The sequence below is a fragment of the Rhinoraja longicauda genome, chromosome 29 (genome assembly GCF_053455715.1).
Source record: "Rhinoraja longicauda isolate Sanriku21f chromosome 29, sRhiLon1.1, whole genome shotgun sequence".
Taxonomy (NCBI): Eukaryota; Metazoa; Chordata; class Chondrichthyes; order Rajiformes; family Arhynchobatidae; genus Rhinoraja; species Rhinoraja longicauda.
Genome location: NC_135981.1, coordinates 11,788,474 through 11,816,046, shown reverse-complemented (window position 1 = coordinate 11,816,046; position 27,573 = coordinate 11,788,474). Strand labels below are relative to the sequence as shown.

Genomic DNA, 27,573 nt, shown 5'->3' with positions numbered 1-27,573 from the left:
AAAGCCTGCACTTCCTTCCTCAGATGTGGTGCCCAAAATTACTCGCAATATTCCAAATGTGGCCAGCTTACCTGCACCTTATAGACCCTCAGCATTGCATCCCTGTTTTTGTATATGAGCCTTCTTGAAATAAATGCTAGGCTAAATAAATTAGGCTTTTAAATTGTACAGCCTTAGTAAGTGGAGAACAATTAATCTGTGCTTATCCGTGTGGCCAATTTCAGCAGGCATTGTTCAAAAGTTGTATTGGATCACAGATGATGTTTCTGTGTTGTACGTGCCAAACATCTAATATTCTGCAAGTACAAGTGACTGATCAAATTTCAGGAATTACACGCTTCTCTGAAGTACAGCATTTCGTGAGGCACTCACAAAAACAACAATCACTGAACACCTTATATACATTTGATGCAATTAATACAACCTTTATAATGCCTACATTACTATTGCTGGTCCCCTTAAACAAACCACCTGGAAGCTTCTAATGGTATATATTTTTTAAATTCCCTCCAAATCTTTTTGAGCTAAAGGGAGCATTTGCTAATTTCTCTATATGGTGCTGAAAGTCACATTCGATATTACTGATTCACGAGCACGTCAAAGGTTCTACATATCTGCATGGAATTACTTCATGATTCTTTATACTGTGATGCAAATTTTGAAGGATCAGGTAATTGCCATTGGTCAATAGTCATTGCTTTATTTGCTGGGGTGACCTCAATACTTTGGGAATGCCAATCATATTTCTTTCAAATGCGAAACTTTTGTGCTCATTATTACATATTCATGAATTTGTGAAACCTGTGAAACATTATTTAAACATACAATTTCAAATAATTCAAGGCTTCATATGATACAGCCTTCACCAATTTCTTTAAAATATTTGTCATATCCTATCATACTGGGATGGTTGCAAAACTCATGTGGAACACGAACTTCAATCATTTATTTACCAAGACAATTTTATTTAGCTTTAGAGATACAGCACGGAAACAGGCCCTTCGGCCCACCGAGTCCGCACCGACCAGCGATCTCCGTAAATTAACACTATCCTACACGCACTAGGGACAATTTACACTTATACCAAGCCAATTAACCTACATACCTGCACATCTTTGGAGTGTGGGAGGAAACTGGAGATCTCGGAGAAAACCCAGGCAGGTCCCGGGGAGAACGGACAAACTCTGTACAGACAGCACCCGTAGTAATCAAACCTGGGTCTCTGGCACAGCAAGCGCTGTAAGGCAGCAACTCTATCGCTGCGCCACCATGCCACCCTCTCGAACAAACATTCTGAGCTCATAGGTAGCCAAAACAAATTCATGTTTAAAAATTGTTTTGATCCTTTTTCTTCCTTCAGGATATTGTGGGCAGAGAAATTACACTGACTTCTTTTAATCTGACGGTAGACACAAAATGCTGGAGTAACTCAACGGGACAGGCAGCATCTCTGGAGAGAAGGAATGGGTGACGTTTCGGGTCGACACCCTTCTTCAGTCTGATTTAGACTACAATCTGAAGAAGGGTCTCGACCCGAAATGTAACCCAATCCTTATCTCCAGAGATGCTGCCTATCCCTATGAGTTACTCCAGCATTCTGTGTCTACCTTCGATTTAAAACAGCATCTGCAGTTCTTTCCTACTCTTTTCATCTGATGTTTGGTTATGTAATTGTCCATAAATTTGCATGAAAGTTTCCTTTTAAAATATAGAAATTCTTTACTGCATCATTCAAAGAAAAATCTTTCATCTGAATTCTGTGACTTTTGAAAATCCTTTAATGGTTTACAATCAGCATAATCATTCTTTTACAGACCACTCAAAATGATTTTCCTCCCGATGGGTGTTACTGTGGAACTCAAAGGTTTCAGACAGTATACTGCAGCTGAGCTACTTAATTGGGCATTTTCTGATTAAATGATTAGTTGGCCTGATTAGTGGGGATCCAAGTAATTTGATTAAGTTTTTCACCTGGATTCCAAGGACAAGTAATAAAAGGGAAAAATATTCTACAGAGAGAATAAGATGTCAAGAAAGAGTTATAAAAACCTGCAATAAAAACCATTCTGAAGACCCAAAGGGGAAAAAAATTAAACAACTTCCTTTAAATTTGACACTTAGCAGTTCAATATTCACTGCCTATTATGATTATGTTGACTACCAACAATGTAGAACCTTTTACAGCCATTTCTTACCAAGAAAATTGAAAAGGAGCTATAACTCAAATGATTGCAGAAATTATACCTCATATAGATATTTTATTTACCATTTATTATTGATTAGTGATAGTAACAAACTCTGGATTAATTTTGATATTCAAATGGCTATACTTGAAAGGCTTTTAACTGTTACCTTGCAGAATGTGATGAACTACCAAAAGTTCTCCAATAACAGCAGACTAGTAAAATACAATTTACTCCTGATACTTCTGAAAGATAAGATTGGAACCTAACCAACTAAATTATGAATGGAGTTCCTCGTGCAAATACGTAAAAAGGATATTAATAATTCCTAAGCGAATACAAGCAGCAATCATCCAATTGGCAGTATTATAACTTATTTAATATTACAAAATCGCAAAAAGGCTAAGGCTTACTCCCATGAATCACATTTAACAGTTCTTAAATTACATTTCAGTCTATAATTTATTTTTGCCTGACACTTTAAACAGATATGAGTTAAACATTAAAGTAAATGCAAGATTAACTCATTATCATCTTTGATCATACATCCAAAAAACAAAATATTTTTGGCAATAGGTAACTATGTAGCCCTTGTGTACATATTAAAGTTGCTAAGTCATAACACAACTCAATTTACCAATTTATAGAACATCGTAAATTCGCAGAATTGAAGTATAAAATTATTAAAACATGAGTTGCTACAATAAATAGTCAATGTAAAAAATATTGCATGGTAAGCTTGGAATGTGGTTCTGCAATGGCAGCATCATATATTTTAATGTCAGAGATTAGAATGTGATAAAATGCAAATGTTTTTCTCAGTGATTCTCCACACATATGGGTTCTTGGGTTAAGCTAGATATTTATAGAGATGTGCTGAAAGGATGATATTTCCTGATTGAGGAACAATCACTTTAACTCATAATTGTGCAGTATTTAATATACACACAGAATCAAAAGTAGAACCAAATTATATCAATAGCCTGATATTGTAAATGTTGAAGTTTCTTATTAAAGAGTTTATAAAAATATTTAAATCAGTTTATCGAATGATGTAAACTATCCATAAAATCAACATGTCATATACCTCTTGAATACCACAGAGGACAATTTTGAAAGGAATAGTATATATGATACTCACTGTGCTCCTGCAAGGCAATGGTCTCCATTGAGAGTGCAAACTCAAAGAAACACAGCAAAATCACCTGGATATAAGTACTGATAATCACCGCAAATAATAAATAGTAATGACCTGTATTTTATTCAACAAAATTGTTCAGTTATTACAGACAACAAATCTATATTCCTACCTGCTACAGAATTTGGTCGAGGCATTAGGTAGAGCGGTATTGAGTGAACAGATTGAGATGAGACAGTCTCCAAGTTCCTTTCTGGGAATTTATTCAAGCTGAATGTGGAGCCAGATATATTTTCATCCACTCGATACAAACAGGAGTCCATAGCAGATTTCTGACCATGCCATGGTTTAATGTTTGCTCTGGAACTTGATTCTTTCCCACTTTCCCCGCCGTATTTGGTACGGTCCACATTTTCTGAATAACTTGTCAAAGTTGCTACAGATTGGAAAAATGGGGAAAAGGTAGAAACAATGTTTTAGCGATGCAAGTTAATAGTACTCATAACCAATTAAATGTTTACCGGGGCAGCTCTTCCATTGCACCTTGAACCGTCTATCCGAGCTGCATTGTTTGTTCCATGGGTTTCTTTGCTTTTCCCAGGGGTTGTCTTTTAGATTTCTTTTACAATAAAACTGTCTTACAAAACATGCAGTCATATAAATCTGAAACATATCCTTTGCAGTTTATGCCCCAAGGATCAGAATCATTTTGATGTTTTTGAAGCATATCTACCACAATTGATTCTGTGCCAAATAATAATATCAAGAAAAGAAAAATAGCAAAATACCAGTAAAATTAAGCATGCAAATTTGACAGTGTAATTGACAACAAGAAAGAAAGTTGTAAGGTGGGAGAGATTTTAGTTGAACAGAAAACAATACCACATAGATATAGGCCCTTCAGGCTATAGTTATGCCAAGTCCTCTGACTGCACATGATCCATATCCCTTAATTTCCTGCATATCCATGTGCCTATCTAAAAGGCTCTTAAACACCTATAACATATTCGCTTCCAGCATGACCCCTGGCAGTGCGTTTAGGCACTCACCACTCTCTGTGCAAACAACATGCATTGCACATTCTCCTATAAATTTCCCCCCTCTGATCTTAAAACTATGCTCTTTCGTCTTCTGGAAAAAAAGGTTCTGCCAACTGTATCTATGCCTCCTATAATTTTAGATACTTCTATCAGATTTTCCCTCACTCTCCGATGCTCGAGAGAAAACATTCCAAGTTTGTCCAACCTCTCCTTATGGCTAATACCCTTTAATCCAGGCAGCTTTGTGATATACCTTTTCTCAGCATCAACGAAACCTCCACGTCCTTCCTGTTGTGGGGCAACCAGAACTGCATACAACACTCCAAATGCGGCCTAATCAAATTCATATAAAGTTTGAACCTGATTTCCTTACTCTTCTACTCAATGCCCTGAGCGATACACTGTAGGCCTGCATACCATATGCCTTCTTCACCACTCCATCTACTTGTGTTGCCACTTTCAGGGAGCTGTGGACTTGGACCCCAAGATTGCTCTGTATATAAATGCTATGAAGGAGCTTGCCATTAACTAAGTACTTTCCCCTTATATTCCACCTCCCTTAGACATAAAAACAGCTTTTTTCCCCACGAGTGATAGTTCTACTCAATAACCAAAGTCTGTAGTCTCTTTTTTGCTCTGGTTTATTTTCACCATTTTATGTTTAGACCGTAATGGTGTATCCTTATTGTTTTGATGTGTTTATTGTTTTGATGTGTTTATGCTTTATTCTTAATTGTTAACTGTATGTTTGTGTTGTCATTTGTGAGCAGAGCACCAAGGCACATTCCTTGTATATGCATACTTGGCCAATAAACTTATTCATTCATAAACGTATTCATTCATTCATTCTTAGTGCAACACTTCACACTTGCTTGGAGTGTGGGATCTTGGACCCTGCACTGGATTCCATGTTACCTCACCTTCTAGATTGGCGTACTCATCCTCAGGAAAAATCTAGTGAATTTACGCTACACTGCCTTAACACGTCTATAACATTTTTGTTCTTTCCACCAAATGAATTATATTTACAAGCTGTTCAGGCATGAGGTTATATGTGACTCCCACTCCTAAATGTTTGTTTTTCAATTGAAATTTCCAAGCCAAGATTGAGAATTTTTTTATAGATGAGGGTATAACAAAAATATAGCTTAAAGGGATAAAATGATTTGTGGTAGAAACCTAACTTTAATCTAATTGAATTGCAAAATTAACACAAAGCATTCATGTTTGCTTAGAATTAGTATCTATTGATGAGGGCAATGTCATATCAAGAAAAAAAATGTTTTTCTCATTAAATATGTATACTGATAATAACAAATGTTATGAGTATATAAACTATAAAATAGCATAAATGGATTAAAAATAGAGGTTATTTTTAGCTGGTGAAGGAAATATAGTCACAGTATGACATTTTTTAACCAAGGAAAACAACTCCAATCATTTAGAGTACTGATTAAAGGGAAAATTTCATTTTCATGTGGTTAGAGATAATTACTGTAATGTTAAATTTTGCAGATTTGCCTTTGAGGCAAATTAATAGGAAGTTTTATGATGGAAAATAATTTTTGATCCCAGTCCAAGTTGTGAAAAGGGAAAAACATAGAATATGCATAACATAAGAGCCTAGTCTGTCCATCAAAGATCTACTTAGTGACCCCCACTTCCACCTTTCTCCACGCCTGAAACTGTTCATTACAAGATTTATCAGAATTCCTCTTTAAAGTTACTACTGAATCTACAACCACTGAACTATCTAACACTGCATTTCAAGTCCTATTTACACAAAAATATATTTCTCTCATATTACTTACATTCTGAAACAATTAAACCTTTTCTCTAGTTACAAAGGCTTGGGTCACAAAAAAACATTTTTCACTCTGCTTACTGTACCTAACTGAGATTTTCTAAGTACTCCCCTCAAGATCCAAGAGGAACTGCCCATGCTTTTCAAACTGATAGAATAATTCCAGTAAATCACCTCTCCACTCTCCCCAAACTTGATCACCCACATTTCAGGCTTACAGATGAAAACTAGCATTATATTAAGATGGCATAATGAGCAGAATAAATATTGGAGAGTAGATGAGACCTCTCGGGTTTTACTTGTTCCTCTTCTGATTCCATGTCTATCCTACAGCATGATATCCAGAACTGGACGCGATACTAAAGTTTGGGAACACTTTTACATAGGTCCAGCATTACGTTTGGCTTTGGCACTCCTCAATTCTATTTATAAATTCTATTTATAAATTCTTGGAACTCGTTATCTAATATATTACCCCTGTTACCATAGTTATTAACTTACTTGTTAATTATACAGTTACCTTGTCCTACACCTATATATATGCACATATGTTGCCAGGAATCCCTCTGTAAATTGCACTAATTTGCATGCTCGCTCTTCTCATTCTTCTAACCAAATTGTTTTCAATTTGTGTTGAATTTAATCTGCCACTCCACAGTCTATGTACTCTTATGATTTACCTTCCTTACTGTTTAGTATCATCTAAAAGAAATACAAGATGGCACCTTGGTAATCAACAGAATAGCACTGGCCCTTTCTGAACTCCAGTGTGTACTTTTTTAAAGTAAAGAAACAGCCACCCATTACAACTTCTACCTCTTTTAGATTTTTTACATTTGTGCAAGAGCTTCAAACATGTTAATCGTACGTTAGTAATTGCATTGCAGTCATTGAGCTTTTGCCTAAACGAAAAGCTTAAAACTGAAATTAAACACAATTTTCCCCAGACCCTTAGCAATGAAGAGTTGAAATGAAGGCAAATCTTTCTGGATGGTCACTTTGGAACTGCCAAAATTCATGCATTCCAGTGGTATTACGTTCTGGGCTTGTGCTGGCATTGCATCTGTCTCCACACTTTGCTATTGGACACCATGTAGAGTTCAACAACAGGATCCTGTCTGATTGGGACTTCCCTGTAATGAACTGGGGTAATCTCATCTCTGATCCTATGCCAGGTTAGACCTGGGGCAAAGGATTAGGTGGGGAAGGATTATGTAGATTTTTCAATTATTTCATTTTAGTTTATTATTTCTGAGTAATTCAATGTGTTTTCAGTTAACTTTATTTTTACACGAGATTTTAGAATGTTTTTAATACTTGAACAAATTACATCAATTTTAATAGCTTCTAAAGATCTCTGAAAGTAAAAGCCTGTCAGCAGTCTAAGGATGGGGACTCAGCAGTGCTTGGCCTGACTCCTGCTCATTACAGACTACAGGGGGCAGAGGATCAACAAGATCGGCCTGTTGAATCTGAAACAGGTGAATGGGGGAACATGGACCAGGTCCAACAATATCCAGCCCAAGATGTTTCAAACCTTATAATAAATAAACATATTTAATATATTTAAATATATTAATGGCCAATTAAAAAGCCATTGGAAATGTAATGGCGCTTTAGTGGCCAGTGTGAAATGTAAGGGTCTCTAATTGATCGGTGCAAGCCCTCATAAGCGGCATTTAGTATGACTTGAGACAAAGTTTGTATTGGATCTAGATTAATTTAGGGTTCCATCTGTCACCTTTTATGTTTCTTTAATTTCAAACAGTCTTCTTTAAATATAGGCTAGCTTATATAGCTTAATTACTATTGACCATCAAATTGATTCATTAGTATTCCTAGTAATGCACATGCAAATATTAATTCAAGAGACAAATTACATTTATCAGTTACTTCTTTTAAGAATATGATAAGGAGAAGCAGGAGTGTGGCATTTGGCCTCTCTTGCTTGCTTTGCCATTCACTCTTGGACTAAACATCCAATCTCTCAAATCCCTTAAAATCAAGAAATATATTGATCTCTGTCTTGAACGCACTCAGCAACACCACAACCCTCCTTGGGTAAAGAATTCCAATGATTCTTTATCTCCATGGTTGAAACTTATTTTCTGTCCTGACCTTGAATATATTACATTCAATCACACATATCATGATATAGAGCCAGGGATCCTGATTCTCAACTGGTCACAGCCTGGAAGAACGTAGATGGTTAGTGATTGATTATATTCAAAGTATAGATAGGGTAATAGATATAAAATAGCATAAATGGTTTAAAAAGAGGTTATGTTTAGTTGAAGGAAATATAGTCACAGTATGACATTTTTTAACCAAGGTAAACAGTCTGAAGAAGGGTCTCAACCCGAAACGTCACCCATTCCTTCTACCCAAGGTGCTGCCAGACCTGCTGAGTTACTCCAGCATTTTGTGATACCTTCGATTTGTACCAGCATCTGCAGTTATTTTCCTATTCAAAGTAGAGATAGATAGATATCTTCATATTAAAGGAAGTAAGAGATAGAGACATACGGCAGATGAGGTAGAGGATCAGCTATATTGTGTTGAACAGTAATGCAAACTGAGGGGTAATACTGTCAACTCCTGCTCCCACTCTGATAACAGGCAATTTATTGTACCGGTGGTTTTTGTTTATTTATTTGTTGCATTGTTGCGTTAATGTGTCTGTAAAGAGGCTGCAAATATTTACATTGTTCAGGTCCTGGTGCACATGACAATCAAACATGCTTGACTCTTAACTCATTCCTGACATTTTCATGTTCAATCTTACTCTAATGTCTCAGTTGTTCTTTTAATTCACATGTGCAATCTCTTTATGCCATTATATCTCCATGACACAAACATTTTGCTCTCTTTGTTTAGGTCACACTCTCCTTTTCTTGTGTTTTTCATCTACTCCTTTTACCTGGTATAAAATTTACATATGGAGGCGATTTGGATATATATCTGATACACCATTGCCAAATGCTTTATTTTACTAGCCATAGTAGACATTCTGCGCATATACATTTGGTGTTATTATATTAAAACCAGAATGCCACTAAAGTATTATTGAGAAATTAAGAGTAAACAATGTCTGCCACTATTTCATCAATTTATATAAAACTAAATTACTAACAGACCAATCATTCCAGTTATGATTCCACAAGATAACAAGGCAGTCTTGCTGTCTCAATTTAGCCATTATTATTTAAAATACAGCTTGAGTATATATTCCAGTGCTCACATATTTATAAACAACCCTATTGGAGAATATACACAGGGAATTATCTTAAAAGAACTCACCAATAATACCACTGTCCCTGCTCTCCAGTGTAGAGGTTGGGCTGGTGACAGTTCCATAAGAGCAATCTTTAACGGTGGTAGAAGTACTGACTGGTGGTAGTGTAGAACAGGGACTGTTCGCAGGTGGGGATGCAGTACTGCTGGTCAGAGTGGAGCAGGGGCTGATACGCTGAGTCTCTGCAGATGTCTGCAAACATAAGGGAGAAACCATGAAAAGATATTGAACATGTGAAAAAATAATTAGAGTGCAGTTATTACAATTTTTAAACAATGGGTCTTTTAAAAGATTGAATGGTTGCCAAGATCCCAGCTCACAATCTCCTGAAAAATCAATGGTTGCATAAATTGGCAGCTTGCTTCAAAAGGGGATGTGAAAAATCTTTAAATCACACTAGAACTCCAATTGTCAAAAAATAAGAAAAATCCGTACAAACTTTCATATATAATTTAGTTTTATCGCGTTGCTGAGCCTAGAAATGTACACAATGTACAGTTGCTGTAAAAATGATGTGGGGTATTTCAGACTTAGCAGAATATTTATTGAACTTTCAATGAAAGGAAAATTCTGTTATGAAATATGGCTAAACTGCTCAGTTTCAGTTCTGTTCAGTTTAGTTTATTGTCACGTGTACCGAGGAACAGTGAAAAGCTTTTGTTGAAAGACAATACATGTTAGCAGAAAGACAATACATAATTACAATCGAGCCATTTACAGTGTGCAGATACATGATAAGGGAATAACATTTAGTGCAAGGTAAAACCAGCAAAGTCCGATCAAGGATAGTCCGAGGGTCACCAAAGAGGTAGATTGTAGTTCAGCACTGCTCTCTGGTTGCTTTGACATTCCCTGCACGAATTCAAATTCACTAATGCTAACAGTGTCTAATGAACCTGGGACCAACAAGACAGCAGTTCACAGGCTTGAACTTGAGCAAATTCACACCCAAATACTTGCTTTCTGAAATCTGATGATTCATCTCCTGACATCCCCAAGCCATTCCACCATCTGCAAGACACAAGTCAAGAATCCAAAGCAATTTGCTTTGATGAGTACAGCTCCAATAAACCTCAACAATTCAGCACCACCCAGAGCTGAACAGTTCACCAAACTAATCATTAAACCCTTTGAGCATCAACCTACTGATCTCGGTCCAAACCTCTATCCTTCTGAATTGTCTAGGTCAAAGACAGCAGGTGCTTGTGAAGATCACCAAGAACACATTCTTCTACATGCTGGCTTGATAATAAGTTACGCTTTTTTGTGGCAGCGACTAAATCATGAAACTGCCAATGTAACTTTTAAGCGTCACCACCAGAAGAACTACAACAGGTTAAGTTGGTGGCTCACCACCACCTTCCCCAGGGCAGTTAAGGATGGCCTTCCTAGTTATGCCCACACCCAAAAACAATCAAAAAGTCCAAGAAACGCAGATTATTTTTTTACAATGCTATGCTATTTTACTATATCACTAACAAGTGATTTTTTATTTGCATTAATCTTATAATAGCTGGAATGCATTGCTTTTTTGACTAATGGCCTTTACATTCAAATAGCTTTTTTCTGCGACAAGCCTTTCATAGGGGTAAAAAGGTTCTTTCAACAATCTGAAATATAAATAGCCAAATATGCAATTTATGGCCGAACACATGCAGCCTTCTGTCCGACTTGGCCAACTGGAGCTCCCGGTTGCTAGCCACTTAAATTCCCCTTCCCACATCCATACCAGCCTATCTGTCCTCTGCCTCCTCCAATGTCCAAGTGAGGCCACATGCAAACTGTAAGAATAGCATCTCATATTCTGTTTGGGCAGCCTTCCAACCAACAGCATGAATTCTCCAATTCCAGGTAAACACCCGACCCCAACTTCTCCTTATCTACTCAGTTTCAATCCCTCCATCCAATGCAGTTTTCTCTCTAATCCCCTGTCCCACTTCCTCATTCCTTTCACCTCTCTATCTCTTCCAATCATCACCACTCCCAAGGCTGCATACCCCATTTTTCTTTCCACTTCCCTCCCCCCATCATTCCCATCTACCCATTTCAATTCCCACCCTCCTTTCTTATTTGATTCCACTATTTGCACTGTTTTGTCTTTTTCATTTATCCCCCCTCCCCAGCTCAGCCTTCTTTTCCCCACCTGACATATCTGCCAATTAATCCCTCCTTACCTAATTCCACCTATCACTCGCCAGCTCTTGCCCCACCCCTTCCCGTCACCTCTTTTTCCAGCTATCTCCCTTTGACATCAGTCTGAAGAATAGTTCCGACCCAAAACTAAGCCTGTCTATTTCTGTTCAGAGATGCTGTCTGACCTGCTGAGTCCTCCAGAAGTTTGTTATTTTCCTTAAGATTCCCACATCTGCACTGTCTCTCTATTCCTATATTCAATTGCTCAACAATGATTCCTGTCTTGATCGTAAAGCATACCAATGCAATAAAACTCATGAATAAAAAACAATTGAGTAAACTGATGGGTTAACAGAGTCCATAGACTTCCAGTCCAGCACAGCAGTTGTTTATTTTTATAAAATAAATATTTTAAAAATTATGAGCAATTGACTTTAATGCTAAAAAATAAATAAAGATTTATATTTGGAATGTGAGCTATACAAAGATTAAATATCAATATATGTAAATTATCATAAGCAAATTTTGGCATCAAATACTTACTTGGTCCATGGTGTACAAATTTGTAAATAAAACACAATGATAAATGAAGCCTAAAAATAATACAAACCTTTCCTCACTGCAGAGTAACAGCTGTAACAGCCATTCAGCTTCAGTTTATCCTGAAATGCTTTTGAACCATTATTTACCTCTTGTTATTTCTTAAACATCTGTTATTTTAACAATGACTTTAGTTACATCTCAATCAATAAATCCCTTTCTCGACATTTACAAGTACAGAATGTCAGCAACTTTGAGAGAAACTCAATGTGTCCTTTCTCAGCTAGTGGAATAGCACACATAGCCTATCATAAATACTGTGGGGTAATGTGTGTTTTCATGAGGGATACTCGTCATTTTTTACTTCTTCCTTCCAAGTACTTCTCTTTGCAGAAACTGTTATTTTAGTTAGACATTGCCCAGCCAAAACATCCACAGATCTTAACAAACATTACTTGAGAATCAGTTGCTTAGAAGTATATTGACATGATGGAGCGATATAACACTTCTTTGGATTGGGAAATGCGATCATTAGGAACACATGCCCAAAATATACATCAGGTTAGGACACGTTCAATTGCTGTATGTGCTCAAATAATTAAACTGGCAGAATCCTAAGAATCAGTTTCTTATTCTAGTACAAATCAAATGGGAGGATTTGATATCATATCATATCATATATATACAGCCGGAAACAGGCCTTTTTCGGCCCACCAAGTCCGTGCCGCCCAGCGATCCCCGTACATTAACACTATCCTACACCCACTAGGGACAATTTTTACATTTACCCGCCAATTAACCTACATACCTGTACGTCTTTGGAGTGTGGGAGGAAACCGAAGATCTCGGAGAAAATCCACGCAGGTCACGGGGAGAACGTACAAACTCCTTACAGTGCAGCACCCGTAGTCAGGATCGAACCTGAGTCTCCGGCGCTGCATTTGCTGTAAAGCGGCAACTCTACCGCTGCGCTACCGTGCCGCCCTAAATTGTACAATTATAGTCTCCAGCCCAATGGGAACAAGTGTATAGTAACACCACCATCTGCAGATTCCCAAACCCTGGAATTTGCTACCTAAAGCAAGTTGCTACCTAAAACAAGTGGTTGTATCCTCAGCAGTTGAACTGTAGCAATTCAAAATGACATTTCACCATGAAGCGATCAGCAATGAAAGCACAAGAGAGTGCAGATGCTTGAATCCTGTGCAAAAAGCAAACTGCTGGAAGAACTCAGTGGATCAGGCAGCACCTATGGCGGGAAATGGACAGACATTTTAGGTTGGGACCCTTCTTAAATATGAATAATTTCCCTCCATAGATGTGACCTAACCTGCTGAGCTCTTCCAGCAATGTGCTTTTTCCTTAAACAGGCAATAAATGATGGATTTGCCACCAATGCCTGCATCTGGAAAAATGAATTCAATAATCAGCTCGTCAATGGAATTACAATCAATTTCAAGTTATTCTGAAAATGCTTTGATGCATGCTGAAATTACTTTTCAAGATGATGAAAATAATCCCATTATGTTGTGAAAGGCTGATGTAGTACGATATAAATTACACAAACTAAAATTTTGAAGTGCCCAGTAAACACTGCAAAGAAATATGAGAAAGATTAGCACAAGCTTTCACTATTGCATTCATAGTTGGACTTTCATCATTGTGTCTATCTTAGCAACCTAAATGTACATGGAACACAGACAAGTACAGCACAGGAACTGGTCCTTTGACCCACAACTTCTGTGCCGAACTTGATGCCATGACAACTAATCTCCTCTACCTGCAGATGACACGTATCCCTCCTGCCCCTGCTGTGTACTATTTGGTTCCTGTCAGATAGTGCAATATAACAAGAACAACTTGGCGTTACAGAAAAAGTACTGGTTATCCATGGGCAGGAAAACAGTTAACATTTCTCTTTCTCTCTCTTCAGATGATGCCCGAGTAAGTTGAGAACTCTGACATTTGTTTTCATTTCAGAACTCAAACTATTGCACTTTTTTGCTCCTGAAAATGTTGTATTAGACAATAGACAATAGACAATAGGTGCAGGAGTAGGCCATTCAGCCCTTCGAGCCAGCACCGCCATTCAATGAGATCATGGCTGATCACTCTCAATCAGTACCCCGTTCCTGCCTTCTCCCCATACCCCCTAACTCCGCTATCCTTAAGAGCTCTATCCAGCTCTCTCTTGAAAGCATCCAACGAACTGGCCTCCACTGCCTTCTGAGGCAGAGAATTCCACACCTTCACCACCCTCTGACTGAAAAAGTTCTTCCTCATCTCCGTTCTAAATGGCCTACCCCTTATTCTTAAACTGTGGCCCCTTGTTCTGGACTCCCCCAACATTGGGAACATGTTATCTGCCTCTAATGTGTCCAATCCCCTAATTATCTTATATGTTTCAATAAGATCCCCCCTCATCCTTCTAAATTCCAGTGTATACAAGCCCAATCGCTCCAGCCTTTCAACATACGACAGTCCCGCCATTCTGGGAATTATCCTAGTGAACCTACGCTGCACGCCCTCCATAGCAAGAATATCCTTCCTCAAATTTGGAGACCAAAACTGCACACAGTACTCCAGGTGCGGTCTCACCAGGGCCCGGTACAACTGTAGAAGGACCTCTTTGCTCCTATACTCAACTCCTCTTGTTACGAAGGCCAACATTCCATTGGCTTTCTTCACTGCCTGCTGTACCTGCATGCTTCCTTTCATTGACTGATGCACTAGGACACCCAGATCTCGTTGAACTCCCCCTCCTCCTAACTTGACACCATTCAGATAATAATCTGCCTTTCTATTCTTACTTCCAAAGTGAATAACCTCACACTTATCTACATTAAACTGCATCTGCCATGTATCCGCCCACTCACACAACCTGTCCAAGTCACCCTGCAGCCTTATTGCATCTTCTTAACAATTCACACTACCCCCCAGCTTAGTATCATCTGCAAATTTGCTAATGGTACTTTTAATCCCTTCGTCTAAGTCATTAATGTATATCGTAAATAGCTGGGGTCCCAGCACCGAACCTTGCGGTACCCCACTGGTCACTGCCTGCCATTCCGAAAGGGACCCATTTATCCCCACTCTTTGCTTTCTGTCTGTCAACCAATTTTCTATCCATGTCAGTACCCTACCCCCAATACCATGTGCCCTAATTTTGCCCACTAATCTCCTATGTGGGACCTTGTCGAAGGCTTTCTGAAAGTCGAGGTACACCACATCCACTGACTCTCCCTTGTCAATTTTCCTAGTTACATCCTCAAAAAATTCCAGTAGATTTGTCAAGCATGATTTCCCCTTCGTAAATCCATGCTGACTCGGAATGATCCCGTTACTGCTATCCAAATGCTCAGCAATTTCGTCTTTTATAATTGACTCCAGCATCTTCCCCACCACTGATGTCAGACTAACTGGTCTATAATTACCCGTTTTCTCTCTCCCTCCTTTCTTAAAAAGTGGGATAACATTTGCTATCCTCCAATCCACAGGAACTGATCCTGAATCTATAGAACATTGAAAAATGATCTCCAATGCTTCCACTATTTCTAGAGCCACCTCCTTAAGTACTCTGGGATGCAGACCATCAGGCCCTGGGGATTTATCAGCCTTCAGTCCCATCAGTCTACCCAAAACCATTTCCTGCCTAATGTGGATTTCCTTCAGTTCCTCCATTACCCTAGGTTCTCCGGCCCCTAGAACATTTGGGAGATTGTGTGTATCTTCCTCAGTGAAGACAGATCCAAAGTAACGGTTTAACTCGTCTGCCATTTCTTTGTTCCCCATAATAAATTCCCCTGCTTCTGTCTTCAAGGGACCCACATTTGCCTTGACTATTTTTTTCCTCTTCACGTACCTAAAAAAACTTTTGCTATCCTCCTTTATATTATTGGCTAGTTTACCCTCGTACCTCATCTTTTCTCCCCGTATTGCCTTTTTAGTTAACTTTTGTTGCTCTTTAAAAGATTAATTTTTTGATGCAGACCTCTGACATCAGTAGCAGCATTACTATTTACATATTTCTTACCTCCTTCCTAATTTTTAAATGCCTTTCCTTCATTACATTTAAAATCTACATATGGTGATGGGGCTGCATTTGGTTAATAAAGATTATTGAGCCATTTAAATGGCAGTAGGGCTGAGATTTCCCAGCCTGCTGACAGATTTGGAAAGGTTAAATCTGTTAGCATCCTCAATTCTGGAGTCCCCATGGAGTCCACTGGCAGATCCCAGTCTTGCTGAGATTCTCCAATAATTGTGCTGCTGAAATCACCTCTCTGATCTAGAGCCTGGCAAGGATCCGAGATCCCACTGATTTCAAAGGGATGGTAGGGCTATGATCTATAATGCTTTGGAGAAGATAAGATTATTTTTATTTATTCTTTAATGTAATATTTGTAGTCATTTGCACTTCAATGTTTTCATAGTTAATTTGATTATTTACTTCAAATTTGCACATCTCTAAATTCCAAGGGTATGTAAAAACTATGAAATCACCCTTACAATGTTTACCGCATTTGTATTTTGTAAAATTTATCTTTAAAAATAAAATCATCTCATTCAAGTCAGGTCAGCGCACGTCCTCACCGAAGACAGCGTGTCATGTATGTGCTAAAAATTAGCAACGGAACATTACATCTACCTACTGTGTCCTGCACTGAAATGTTGCACGTGCATTCATATTAGTAAAAATGCTACCTTTCCATTTTTTATATGAAACCAATTAGAATTGATGGTGAAAACTTTTACAATATTCCAAATGTATATTCCAAAGCAGTAGTTGGAAGCAGTTTTTGTACTGTTACCTGGCGGCAAGCTAGACATTCAAAAGAAATAAAACACAGATAATAGCCCTATTTCAAACCACCTAACAATCCCACTTTGTAAAAGAAAAGGGGAAAATTGTCAGAAATACTCAGCATGTGAGACTCGATTTGTAGCGAGGGATATCGGTATAAAAAGATGTTGTACATCCTAAAGGGAGCAATGGATGCTTGGTGCCAACTTCTGAAAATGCACCTCCTTGTACCGAGGCCAAGGCCAGCAGTTGCATGCCCAGTTGGGATGTGAGGCACAGTCTGTGATCTGATTAGTGACAAAGACTGAGGGCGGCAGCAATAGCAGGGGAGGTTACAGAGGTGCAGTGACAAAGGGAAAATATGATCACACTTCTGCTGAGTTGGATGGAAGACGAGAGAGGAACAAATCAAAGTCTGGGCTGGCCAAATATACAAGGGTGGGGATTATAATAATAATAATGGAGGCCCATACCATGAGTAGAGATTCCCAGAATCCCAAACAGTTTAGTTTACTTGAGATACAGCATGGAAACAGGACCTTCAGCTCAGAGTGTATGCTGACCACTGATCATCTGTCCACACTAGTTCCATATTATCCCACCTCACCATCCACACCCTATACACTAGCTACAATTTACAGAGGACAATTAACCTACAAACCCACACGTCTTTCGGATGTTGGAGGAAACCAGAGCACCTGGAGGATATCTACACAGTCACATGGAGAACATGCAACCTTCACATACAAACTCAGGATCGAACCCAGCCTCTGGTGCCGTGAGGCAACAGTTCTACCAGCTGTGCCACTTTGCCACTTAGGAATGTAATGTGACTTAAAGCAAAAACAAACCGATTGAGGAACTCAGGTGGTCAGATAGCTTCTCTGGAGGGAAATGGACTGATAACGTTTTAAGTTTCTTTCTCTGCTCCTTTGTCGATTGCACTGGCATTGCCTCCTGTATCCATGTAATACCTGTCAATTTCATCAACTTCACTACTGACTTCCACCCTTCCCTCAAATTCATCTGGACGATTTCTGACACTCTCACCACAGATGCTGTCTGTATGGAGTTTGTACATTCTTTCTGTGACCGCGTGGTGTTCAGGTTTCCTCCCACACTCCAAAGACGTGCAGATCTGTAGGTTAATTGGCTTCTGTAAAATTGTCCCTAGGGTGTAGGATAGAACTAGTGTATGAGTGATTGTACACTAGTTCTATCGCAGACTCTGTGGGTCAGCAGAGTCCAGACAACGAGGCTTGACCTGAAACATCGACTGTCCATTTTCCTCCACAGATGCAACCAAATGTACTGAGTTCCTCTAGTAGTTTGTTTTTTTGTTCCAGATGTCAGCATCTGTAGTCTCTTGTGTCTGCAACGTGACCTCGTAGCTTTGGGAGTGCTCCAGGGACAACTTGCTTGATTTACTGCATAATACTCCAAAGCGAGCAGTGCACAGGAATAATTCTATTTGATGCATGCCTGGTGAATATATATTGTATCAGACCCGCAAGCACCACACACTGAGAAGTGCATGATCAAATTTTCAGAGTTATACTAAATGACCAGGAAATGTTTTTTAGCATCTTTCACTTGGTGTTATGTCTATTTTCATTTGCGTAGTACTATTTACTTCAGCACTTCACAATATAAATCCTACATAAAACAGTTAACATTTCAGGTCCATGATCTTCCAACAAAACCTAGTTCACAATGTCATTAATCATGATAAAAAAAAATCTTCTTATTCAACAACACAATTAAACACCAAGACAAAAATCATCTGCTAATTATATGGCACTTCATCTGTCATATAAATCTCCTGGGCTATATATCACATTGCCCATGAAGAGACACACAAAGGTTGTGCTGCTCTGAGGCCTGTACCAAATCTGTGCAAGACTCTCTAGCAGGGATATTTTATTACACAAGATCCCAGCATTGTTTTTGCAACAGAAAAATATTTATACAGAAAAATATTTATACAGTTAAATATGCAAATAGGCATTTTTTTCTGTAACCTGTTGCCATCCTAGAGATCAAAGTCAATTGGGCTGCTTACTGTTTATTTCTCAATTTTAATTTGTGCTTTTTTGGGGATCTGGGCATGGCTGACAAGGCTAGCATTACGGCCTATCAGTAATTGCCCTTAATAATGTGTCAGTTAACCTGTTAATTGAATTGTTACAGAATTATTAAAAGATATTGAGCAGAATCATTGCGTGGGGAGGAGCCAGTGACATACTTAGCCAGTGACATACTTAGCCAGTGACATACTTCCGAGTCAGGATACAGTGTAATCTGCAGATCACGATCTCCTCATGTACAAGCTGCCTATTCTTTATGTTAGGGGAGGCTGCGAGGTTGGGAGGTGTTTTCAAAGTCGGAGAAGTGAGTAAATGCAGCACATCTTTGTACACACTGCAGCCACGGTGATTGGTGATCGTAACAGAGGGAACAAAGGTTTATGGCGTGGGAGATATGCCAATCAAGTGGGCTGCTTTGTACTTTGCTTCTTGAGTGTTGTTGGGGTTGAAGCCATTCAAGCAAATATAAGGAATTCCATCAAACTCTTCTTCTGCCTGAAAGAGGGTGGAGAGGCTTGGAGGTATTAGGAAGTGAGTCAGGCATGGCAGGTTTCCAAGCCTCTGTCTTTGTTCTTGTAGCCACAGTATTTATATGGCTGGCCCAAATAAGTTTCCGACCAATGCTCCGTCTTCCGAAAATGGAGATGACCTTAGAACTTCATCCTCCTCCCATGGGCTTTTATTTATCCACCACCATTTAAAATTGATGTAGTAGACTTCAGAAATATTATCTAATCCATTGTTCGTGAGATTGCTTTGCTCTTTCTATTGCATGTTGCTTAGCATGCATGTTGTTGCTTCTGTTGGCAGTTGGTGTCTCTCTGCAGTTATGCAGGCCTGATGCTATTCCCGGCCACTCTTCTACACTCCCCTATGAACAAAGCTGATCTCCTGACTTAACAGCAATGGTAGAGTGAGCGCTATGCCGTACTGTGAATTTCTGCTGCTGCCGATGTCTCACAATTTCTGCTGCTGTCGATGTCTCATGAATGCCCAATTTACAACAGCCAGACCTTTTCTCGTGACTATTCAATAAATTCTAGTTCCAAAAATGCAATCGTAAGTGAGTCTCTCCATGCCTGTTTTAAGCACCTCCAACACAGCCCAAATCAAATTCCAGGGCTGGAAATTCATTCACACAATGTGAAATAAAATCCAGTTTGCATGCAAAAGATCTAATTTTGTTTTCAACTCCTCATGTTCAACAAGACTTTCATTCTCCCTACCATTCCTTCTCCAGTATAAAGCTTCCTTAAATGACTCAACATTCATTGGCAGGGAGATTTTCTACCTCACTGCTCTGAAAAGTGAGAGTGCATTTTGTGCCAAATAACCAGGTTTTAATAATCCTGTTTCCCTGAAACCATGCTTTTTAATGTGCCAACAATCCTAATGATTGTTTGTCCATACAGAGTCCGTCTAAAGCTTTCAGTGGGCTCTCAGTGTGCCTTGATTGCTTTGTTTCTGTTGGTCAGAGTCATGATCACACTCAGCTTCCTAATTCTAGGATCAGTCATTACCACTGATATCTGCCATGTCTCACAGACCGCTGCTCAATGCTGCACTGGGAAGAGGAGGAATTGTCACCCACTTTTCCTTCAGCCCACAGAACCAATCAGAGAGAGTAAGTATTTGCACGAGGCATGCAGGCTCAACCTACAATGGCAAGTAGAGAATATCCAGTCTTAAATTTTGCAGATAATTAAAAAATTAAGATGAGAACAATTTTAGAGGGATGAACCATTGAAAAGTGAGAGTAGATAAATACAAATGTTTGAGCTCACAACAAGCAAAGGGTCATCAGAAAGTTTCCACAATGTTTTCCTTGACCAATAAATAAGCGAGTTCGGTATCTTGACCGTGCATGCATAGGTCATAGGTCACTTGTGCAAAACATTCTCGCCGGCTGAACTGCTGCGTGTATACAGACCTGCTTTTCATCTGTATTTTCCAGTTTTGCTTCTTCGAGGTAAGAAAATACTGCTTTCAAAATTATTAATTAGGTGTATTTATGGTTAATTTGTACAAAACTACGATGATTTTGTAGGTTTTATTGCTTTATGCCTCGGTGAATGAGCAAGATCGTGACGATTTTCTTTTGCATTGTAACTTGTGCCGAACCTGTAGGGTCTCGATCTGAAACATCAGCCATTCCTTCTCTCCAGAGATGCTGCCTGTCCCGGTAAGTTACTCCAGCATTTTGTGTCTACCGGAGTGATATGTTTCTGGATGATATTATAGGGAGGGTTTGATCAAACCGCTCCGCTGGATGCTGACCTCTGCAGCTGTCTAATCGCTGCACGAACAACAGCTTCAAGTTTACAGTGGTCATCCAGTGGTCATTCAGGACTGGAGCCACCTCCCGCACAAAGCAGCAATTCATTCACTCAATCGTTGAGTTTTTCTTTTGCATCGCCGACAATCCAAGAATGATTGAGAAAACCAAGAATAACTCATGGTTTGGGAAGTGTGACATATTCCCGCTTGAAGAGCGCAAGTTCCAATGCAAAAGAAAATCGTCACGATCTCGCTTACTCACCGAAGCATAAAGCAATAAAACCTACAAAATCATCGTAGTTTTGTACAAATTAACGATAAATACACCTAATAAATAATTTTGAAAGCAGTATTTTCTTACCTCGAAAAAGCAAAACTGGAAAATACGGATGAAACGCAGGTCTGTATACACGCAGCAGCTCGGCCAGCGAGAATGTTTAGCACAAGTAACCTATGACCTGCACGTGCGGTCAAGATACCAAACTCGCTTATTGTGCTGAATCTCAGACGTTTAAAGCACGGATGGGCATTTACCCGACCAGCTCCCTCTGACTAATTCTATTGCTCTCTCCGTACACCCTTCCACATTTTTTTCACTTATCCCATTTCATTTTATTGTTTAAACTGCTTCGATAAAGAACAAAATTACAGCTACACTGCAGTTTCACATGTCATGGAATGTATTTGTAACAGCTTTAGCTACGTGACAAAAATGTTCCCCATGATGCCAATAACCTAATTTCGACAATGCTAACTTCATCACAATATAGTGCACAATATAAGAAGCAGCTATACATTTACATAGTTTTTTTCCCCCGCATAGATCCATACCTGATTTTCATCCTGTTCATCCATGTTGTATTCTGTGTTTGTCTGTACTTCTGAGGCTTTATCTCCCAACAGAAAGCCTAGTCGTGTCATTAGTGTACTTGCAGCCTCATCCACAGAGGGTGGCGGTCCAAGTTCCTGTTCTGAATCATCTGTGCAGGAAAATTAATTGATTTATTATTCATCTAAGTAACATCTTCAATTAAGTCACTCTAATTTTCATACGAGAGGACAATGGCATTCTATCATGCATCAGTTTCTCTGATCTACATTTGTATCACTAATGTTTACTCATTTATACGGTATGTTGTAATGGCTGTACAGCTGCAGAATTAGGAAGTTTATTCTCATAGAACAGGTAGTCTTGTACCTTTGTGGACACTAAACCAAAATACATGCCCACATAAATATGAATTCAGATTTGTAGCCATAAAAAAAACCCCAGACTATTCAAAGCATAAAGTGAATTTAAAATCTTTCAATTCACTGCAATATTCACCCTTGCAGATGTTTGCCTGAAACACGAACAAATGCTTCAAATATCCAAAAAGACTATTTTCACTCATAAATACCATCCAACTGCCATTGCAAAAAACTAATATGTACTGAATTGCTTTGAAGTAAGTGCCTCTGATGAGCAGATAAAAGCCATAACCTACTTGCACCAGGAAAAAAGGTACCTAGGGGAATAGTTAAATTTACTAGCTTGAAGGTGACTTGACACAGAAAATCCATGCAACACATGAATGTGACAGGGCTTTCATATTTATTTTTAATGGTAATAGGAACATTCAAAGGGGTATAGGACATAAAATAAACAATGCATGCATAATAATTCCGTGAATGGTCTCCATCAGCACATTTGCTTTGGCATGTTATGCAAAAATTCTATGAGCCTAACAAAGTTCCCATTCGTCTCAGCTGTGAACATTTTGAAGATATCAACAGATAATGTGCCCACTGAATTTGTGCATTCACGTCACATAAATGTTTGGCTGCAAATGTGCTGCTGCATATAAATCCCACCTTGCCCGTGGATAGTTTTTCCAGTTATTGTAAGATTTGCTAATTCATTTTTCACCGTTCTGCATGCCCTTTTTGTTATCCTGGCAATATAAAGGAAAACTGCTATACACAGAGCAAAATATATTTAGGAGCATTGGTAAAGAAGGAGGCCAGATACCCCTTAGAGCCAGTTAAGTCAGTTAATGAGTAGGCTGATGAGTTACTCATACATGCTCTTTGTATATCTCCCTAAGAAACTCTACCTTATCTGTGAAATTGTTTTACTTTACTATAGCGTATTTAGCGATAAGAGCAAAACTTGACAAATACGAAGGCTCCTCTGGATAAATGCCATCACATGTCTTATTGTAGGTGCAATTAGACCTACAGCATTTTCATGCTTTTGCAGAAAGGACACCTGTTCAGATTCATTTACAGTTCACAAAACAAATACATGTAAATCATTGCATGTAAATCATTTAAGAGCCTCTGTAACTTCCACTGCTAAGAAGAAAATGTTTTTGTACATATGCTGCCACTTTCAAATTAACTGAGCTAACAAACTAGTGTCCGCATAAAAATCAAAGGGGCACCCTACCATTGAGTCACAACATTGATTTAGAACCATGAAATGAGGATGAAATGGGGCTAAATTTTTTCATTACTTCTTTGCCAAAATGTAAAATTTTCTGTATATAGATGCAAAATCCATCATTGCTCCATTGATGTGGGGACTTCTACACTTGTAGCTTTCCTCACCATTATGACACTGTTTAACACATCCCACAAGTAACCCATCTATGGTGATGAGCATTTTGAAAGCCATCTATGGCATTCTGAGAGCAGATTGAATAAAAGTGCAAATTCCACATGGTTGACATTTAATGAGGTTTTATTGATAAATTCAAAGGAATAATTTTTCAGGCTGCCCTTCACAATGTAGCTATTCTCCAATTCTATTAGTCAAAATGGAAAAATTCAAGCCGCGTTATTAATACTCGTTGCCAAATAATTCCATTTCACATAGATCATTTCATGGTTGGGGGAAGGCGGAAAAGGATGAAACTAATGTGAAGGTTACAACTGGAAGTTCAGGGTACCTGTAAAAAGATTTAGAATATGTCCAAATGTGAAGCATGTCTGAAAGTATTTCCAAGAAGATAGGAAAAGGATGTTTCTCAACTTTCTAAAAAGGAGAAAGACGGACAGCATAAAGTAGAACCAAAAAACATTGTAAGAGGAAGAAATGAAATAAGCAGTAATTGGGAAAGAAGCAAATTCCAGAAAATCGAAGCATTGTGCTTGAAGGAGCCAGGGACGTTTGGTGTTCCTGAGGATGCAAGGCAAGAAATGATTGCTACAAATGCAAGGAACAGCTGCATGACTTTTGAAATTGATTAGCTGCTGTCAAGGAAGTCAATGAAGCTTGACTAATAGGACATTAATGAGAGGATGCAGCAATGTTATTTTACATAAATTCATGCTTTGAATTACAATCGTAATATGAGAATCAAGCTAGAAGGTTGCGAGAAAAAGAAACCTTAGGTAATGAAAACATGGCATAGTTTCAACTGGGTTTTAAAGTAAGATCATTGAACTAAAATGTTAACTCAGTTTCTCTCACCACAGTTATTACCTGCTGAGTATTTCTACCATTATGTTTCTTAATTCGACTCACTGACACAAATTTCCTACAGGTTGAAAATCTCTAATCCAGTATCATTGGGACCTGACTGGTACCAGACCACAGATAATCCAAATGTATTCATATTTCTCATTGGTTAAACTGGGAGATCTGATCAATTAAGATTCAGCTCTGCCTGTCAAATTTATTTCAGTGGGTAAATTTGTCCCAAAAGACACAGGTAAATTCAAATTACTTTCTAATTCTTTTATTTAACCGAGATGATCAAATGTAAAAAAAACAAATAGTGTTTCATTGCCTCCTCATCTACTTTTAAAATGTTTTAATAATTTTAAAATGTTGGTGTATTTTTAATGGTTAATTGTTTTTATATATTGCCCCTTCTACCCCTGGCCTAATTCAATCTTCATATTGTCCTATATTGTCCCCTAGCAGGCCCAAAATATGAGACAAACTTATGTACTCCGGTTCCTGACTCACTGACCAGTGTTTCCTGAAGTAATTCCTTATAATTATGGATTAAATGTCAATCGATTCTATTTCTCTTGTTACTCAGTAAAAGATACTCATCCTTAGCATCACCTTAGAAATCCTGCAGAGCCCCTGCAAGGCATACATAAAATAGAAAGGCTGATTCAAATTGTCAAATGAAAAGACAATGGAAAAATTGGAATTGCAGAATTTCTGAATAAAAACCAATATACTGAAATTAGGTTATAAAAGAAAAAGGTGAAAGGTTAATGGTATAGATTTCACAAGGATCTACAAGCTGCTTGAGTTTGTAGTTACTTGCCCCTGCAGCCCACTTTTGCTTGTCCTAAACTCCTGCTGGCATGCTGGGAGGGTATGAGAATGGGTCGATAAGTTTGGGGAGGATCACCAGAGAGGTGATCATGGTCAGATGAAAGAATAGAAGTGCAGGGACACAGATTATGGGGGTGAACAACAGTGGATATTAGCAGGGAGTGGAGACTGATCATTGTGAATGGACAAGAGATAAAAGAGTAAATCCTTTCCTCTGATGAAAGGTCATCGACCTGAAATGTTTATCCTGTTTCTCTCTTCATTGTTGTTACCTGTCCCAACATTTTCTGTTTTTATCTCAGATTTCCTGCACTTGTTGCCTTCTTCCTTTTCAAAACAGGAAGCGACTACTTTAAGGTAGATAGACTCCCCACAAACCCAGTTATGAATGGACCCCTTAAGTGTTGCTGAGATTTTCTCCAGTTCTAGAGACCCACACCATTTAATCATGGCATAAACTTGGCAGAACTTTGTGCAAGTGGATTAATCGACTATTGTACACCCATTGACGTCACTGTGCTTGCCATTTGGCCTTCTTGCGGGGGCAAGTATGGTTTGGATTGAAGTTTTTTAAATGTGCCCTACACGAGTACAAAATAATAGATTTACGTGAATAAAATTCATCTGCATGTTCTGTTATATGTGATAAAGCCTCGGCCTATGAAGTTAAATCCTACTACAGATGCAGATTTTTAAATTTTACAATAACGGTAGCAGCACTGTAAATGTGAATATTCACAATGGCCACTGTACATTGTATGAAGCAGTGCTCATCCAGCCAGGAGCAACTAAATTACGCATAAAACCTAACTGAGACGGTGAACCAGTGATATGCTTTGAAGACATTAAAAGTCTGAATCATAACAGCAGCAGGGGGATAAACAGTAATATCTTTCAGTAGTGAATGTACAATTATAATTCATTGTCACGGCATTAATATTTTGTTACTTCAACAGAGGTGATTGCACACTTTGATAAATTCTGTTAAACTAAACAGTACTGCCAGCTATTTAAAAAGAACTCATCAGGAATCTGCAGTTAGATTGCTTCATCTCAGGATACAGAATCAAAAGATATCAATCCTATTCTCCTAAGAAAGTCTCACCATCTTGTCAGTTGAATAGGATCCTGTATTGGTAGCACAATGCCTATATCGCGACAATATTATGTTCTCTTTACCAAAGACTACAAATGGAATAGAAGTGGAAAAGGGAATTCGCACACCTGGGCATAATTTTACAATTCAGTAAACATCTTTTATATTCATCCAATTAATTGCATTCTGTTCTTTAAAACACAGACAATGCTCGACAACAATCCCCCCAGGATAGCATAATTTTTCAACTGCACTTACCCGTTTTGTTGTAAACAGCAGCAATTATACAATTTTTCATGCACTTTTAACAATACAAGGTTTGAAATATTTAAATGCTGAAAATGGGAAATAAAATCCCTTTAACCACACAGTTGCAGCAATATATGCTCAAAGCAAAGGGAGTACCTTGAACATCAGGGAGGGGAAGTCTCCTACAGGGATGTTACTCCCACTTGAGCAATCTCATTAGCTAGAATTTCCAGCAGGCAAATAAGTCTGCACTACTTGTTTGTTTCAGAGGGTTTTAGCACTGACTGCAAGTTATGAATATCCAAACACAAATGATGTGGAATTAGAAATAATCAGGTTTGCTGAATAATGAATTGATGCCACTTATACAATTTTCTTTCCCCCTCATGAGGGGAGGTGGGGATGTTCTAGAGGGGTGAACAGCCATAGGTTGTGGTCCATACTGGTACCAATATGTAGAAATGAAATAGGATGAGGTTCCACAAGAAGATTAGAGAGAGTTAGGCAGGAGATTAAAGAGCAGGACATCAAAGGGAGTCATTTCTGGATTTCAACCGGTGCTACATTTCAGCAACAACAGAAATAGTGCAGATGCGCACTTGGCTGAAGAGAAAGTGAGCCATTTCTCACTTGGCTGAAGAGAAA

General features: G+C 38.5%; 1 protein-coding gene across 10 annotated transcripts in view; it reads right to left on the bottom strand.

The window, feature by feature from the left end:
- The window catches only part of LOC144607700 (protein TANC2-like), a 458,126-nt gene that overhangs the window by 162,454 nt on the left and 268,099 nt on the right, over positions 1-27,573 (bottom strand). For all 10 annotated transcript variants that reach the window (XM_078424723.1, XM_078424716.1, XM_078424717.1 and 7 more), the window contains 3 exons: positions 22,133-22,281; positions 9,466-9,652; positions 3,494-3,757 (listed from right to left, as the gene is read on the bottom strand). In XM_078424723.1, coding sequence (XP_078280849.1) covers positions 3,494-3,757; positions 9,466-9,652; positions 22,133-22,281 — 600 coding nt within the window. The remainder of the gene's footprint in view (positions 1-3,493; positions 3,758-9,465; positions 9,653-22,132; positions 22,282-27,573) is intronic.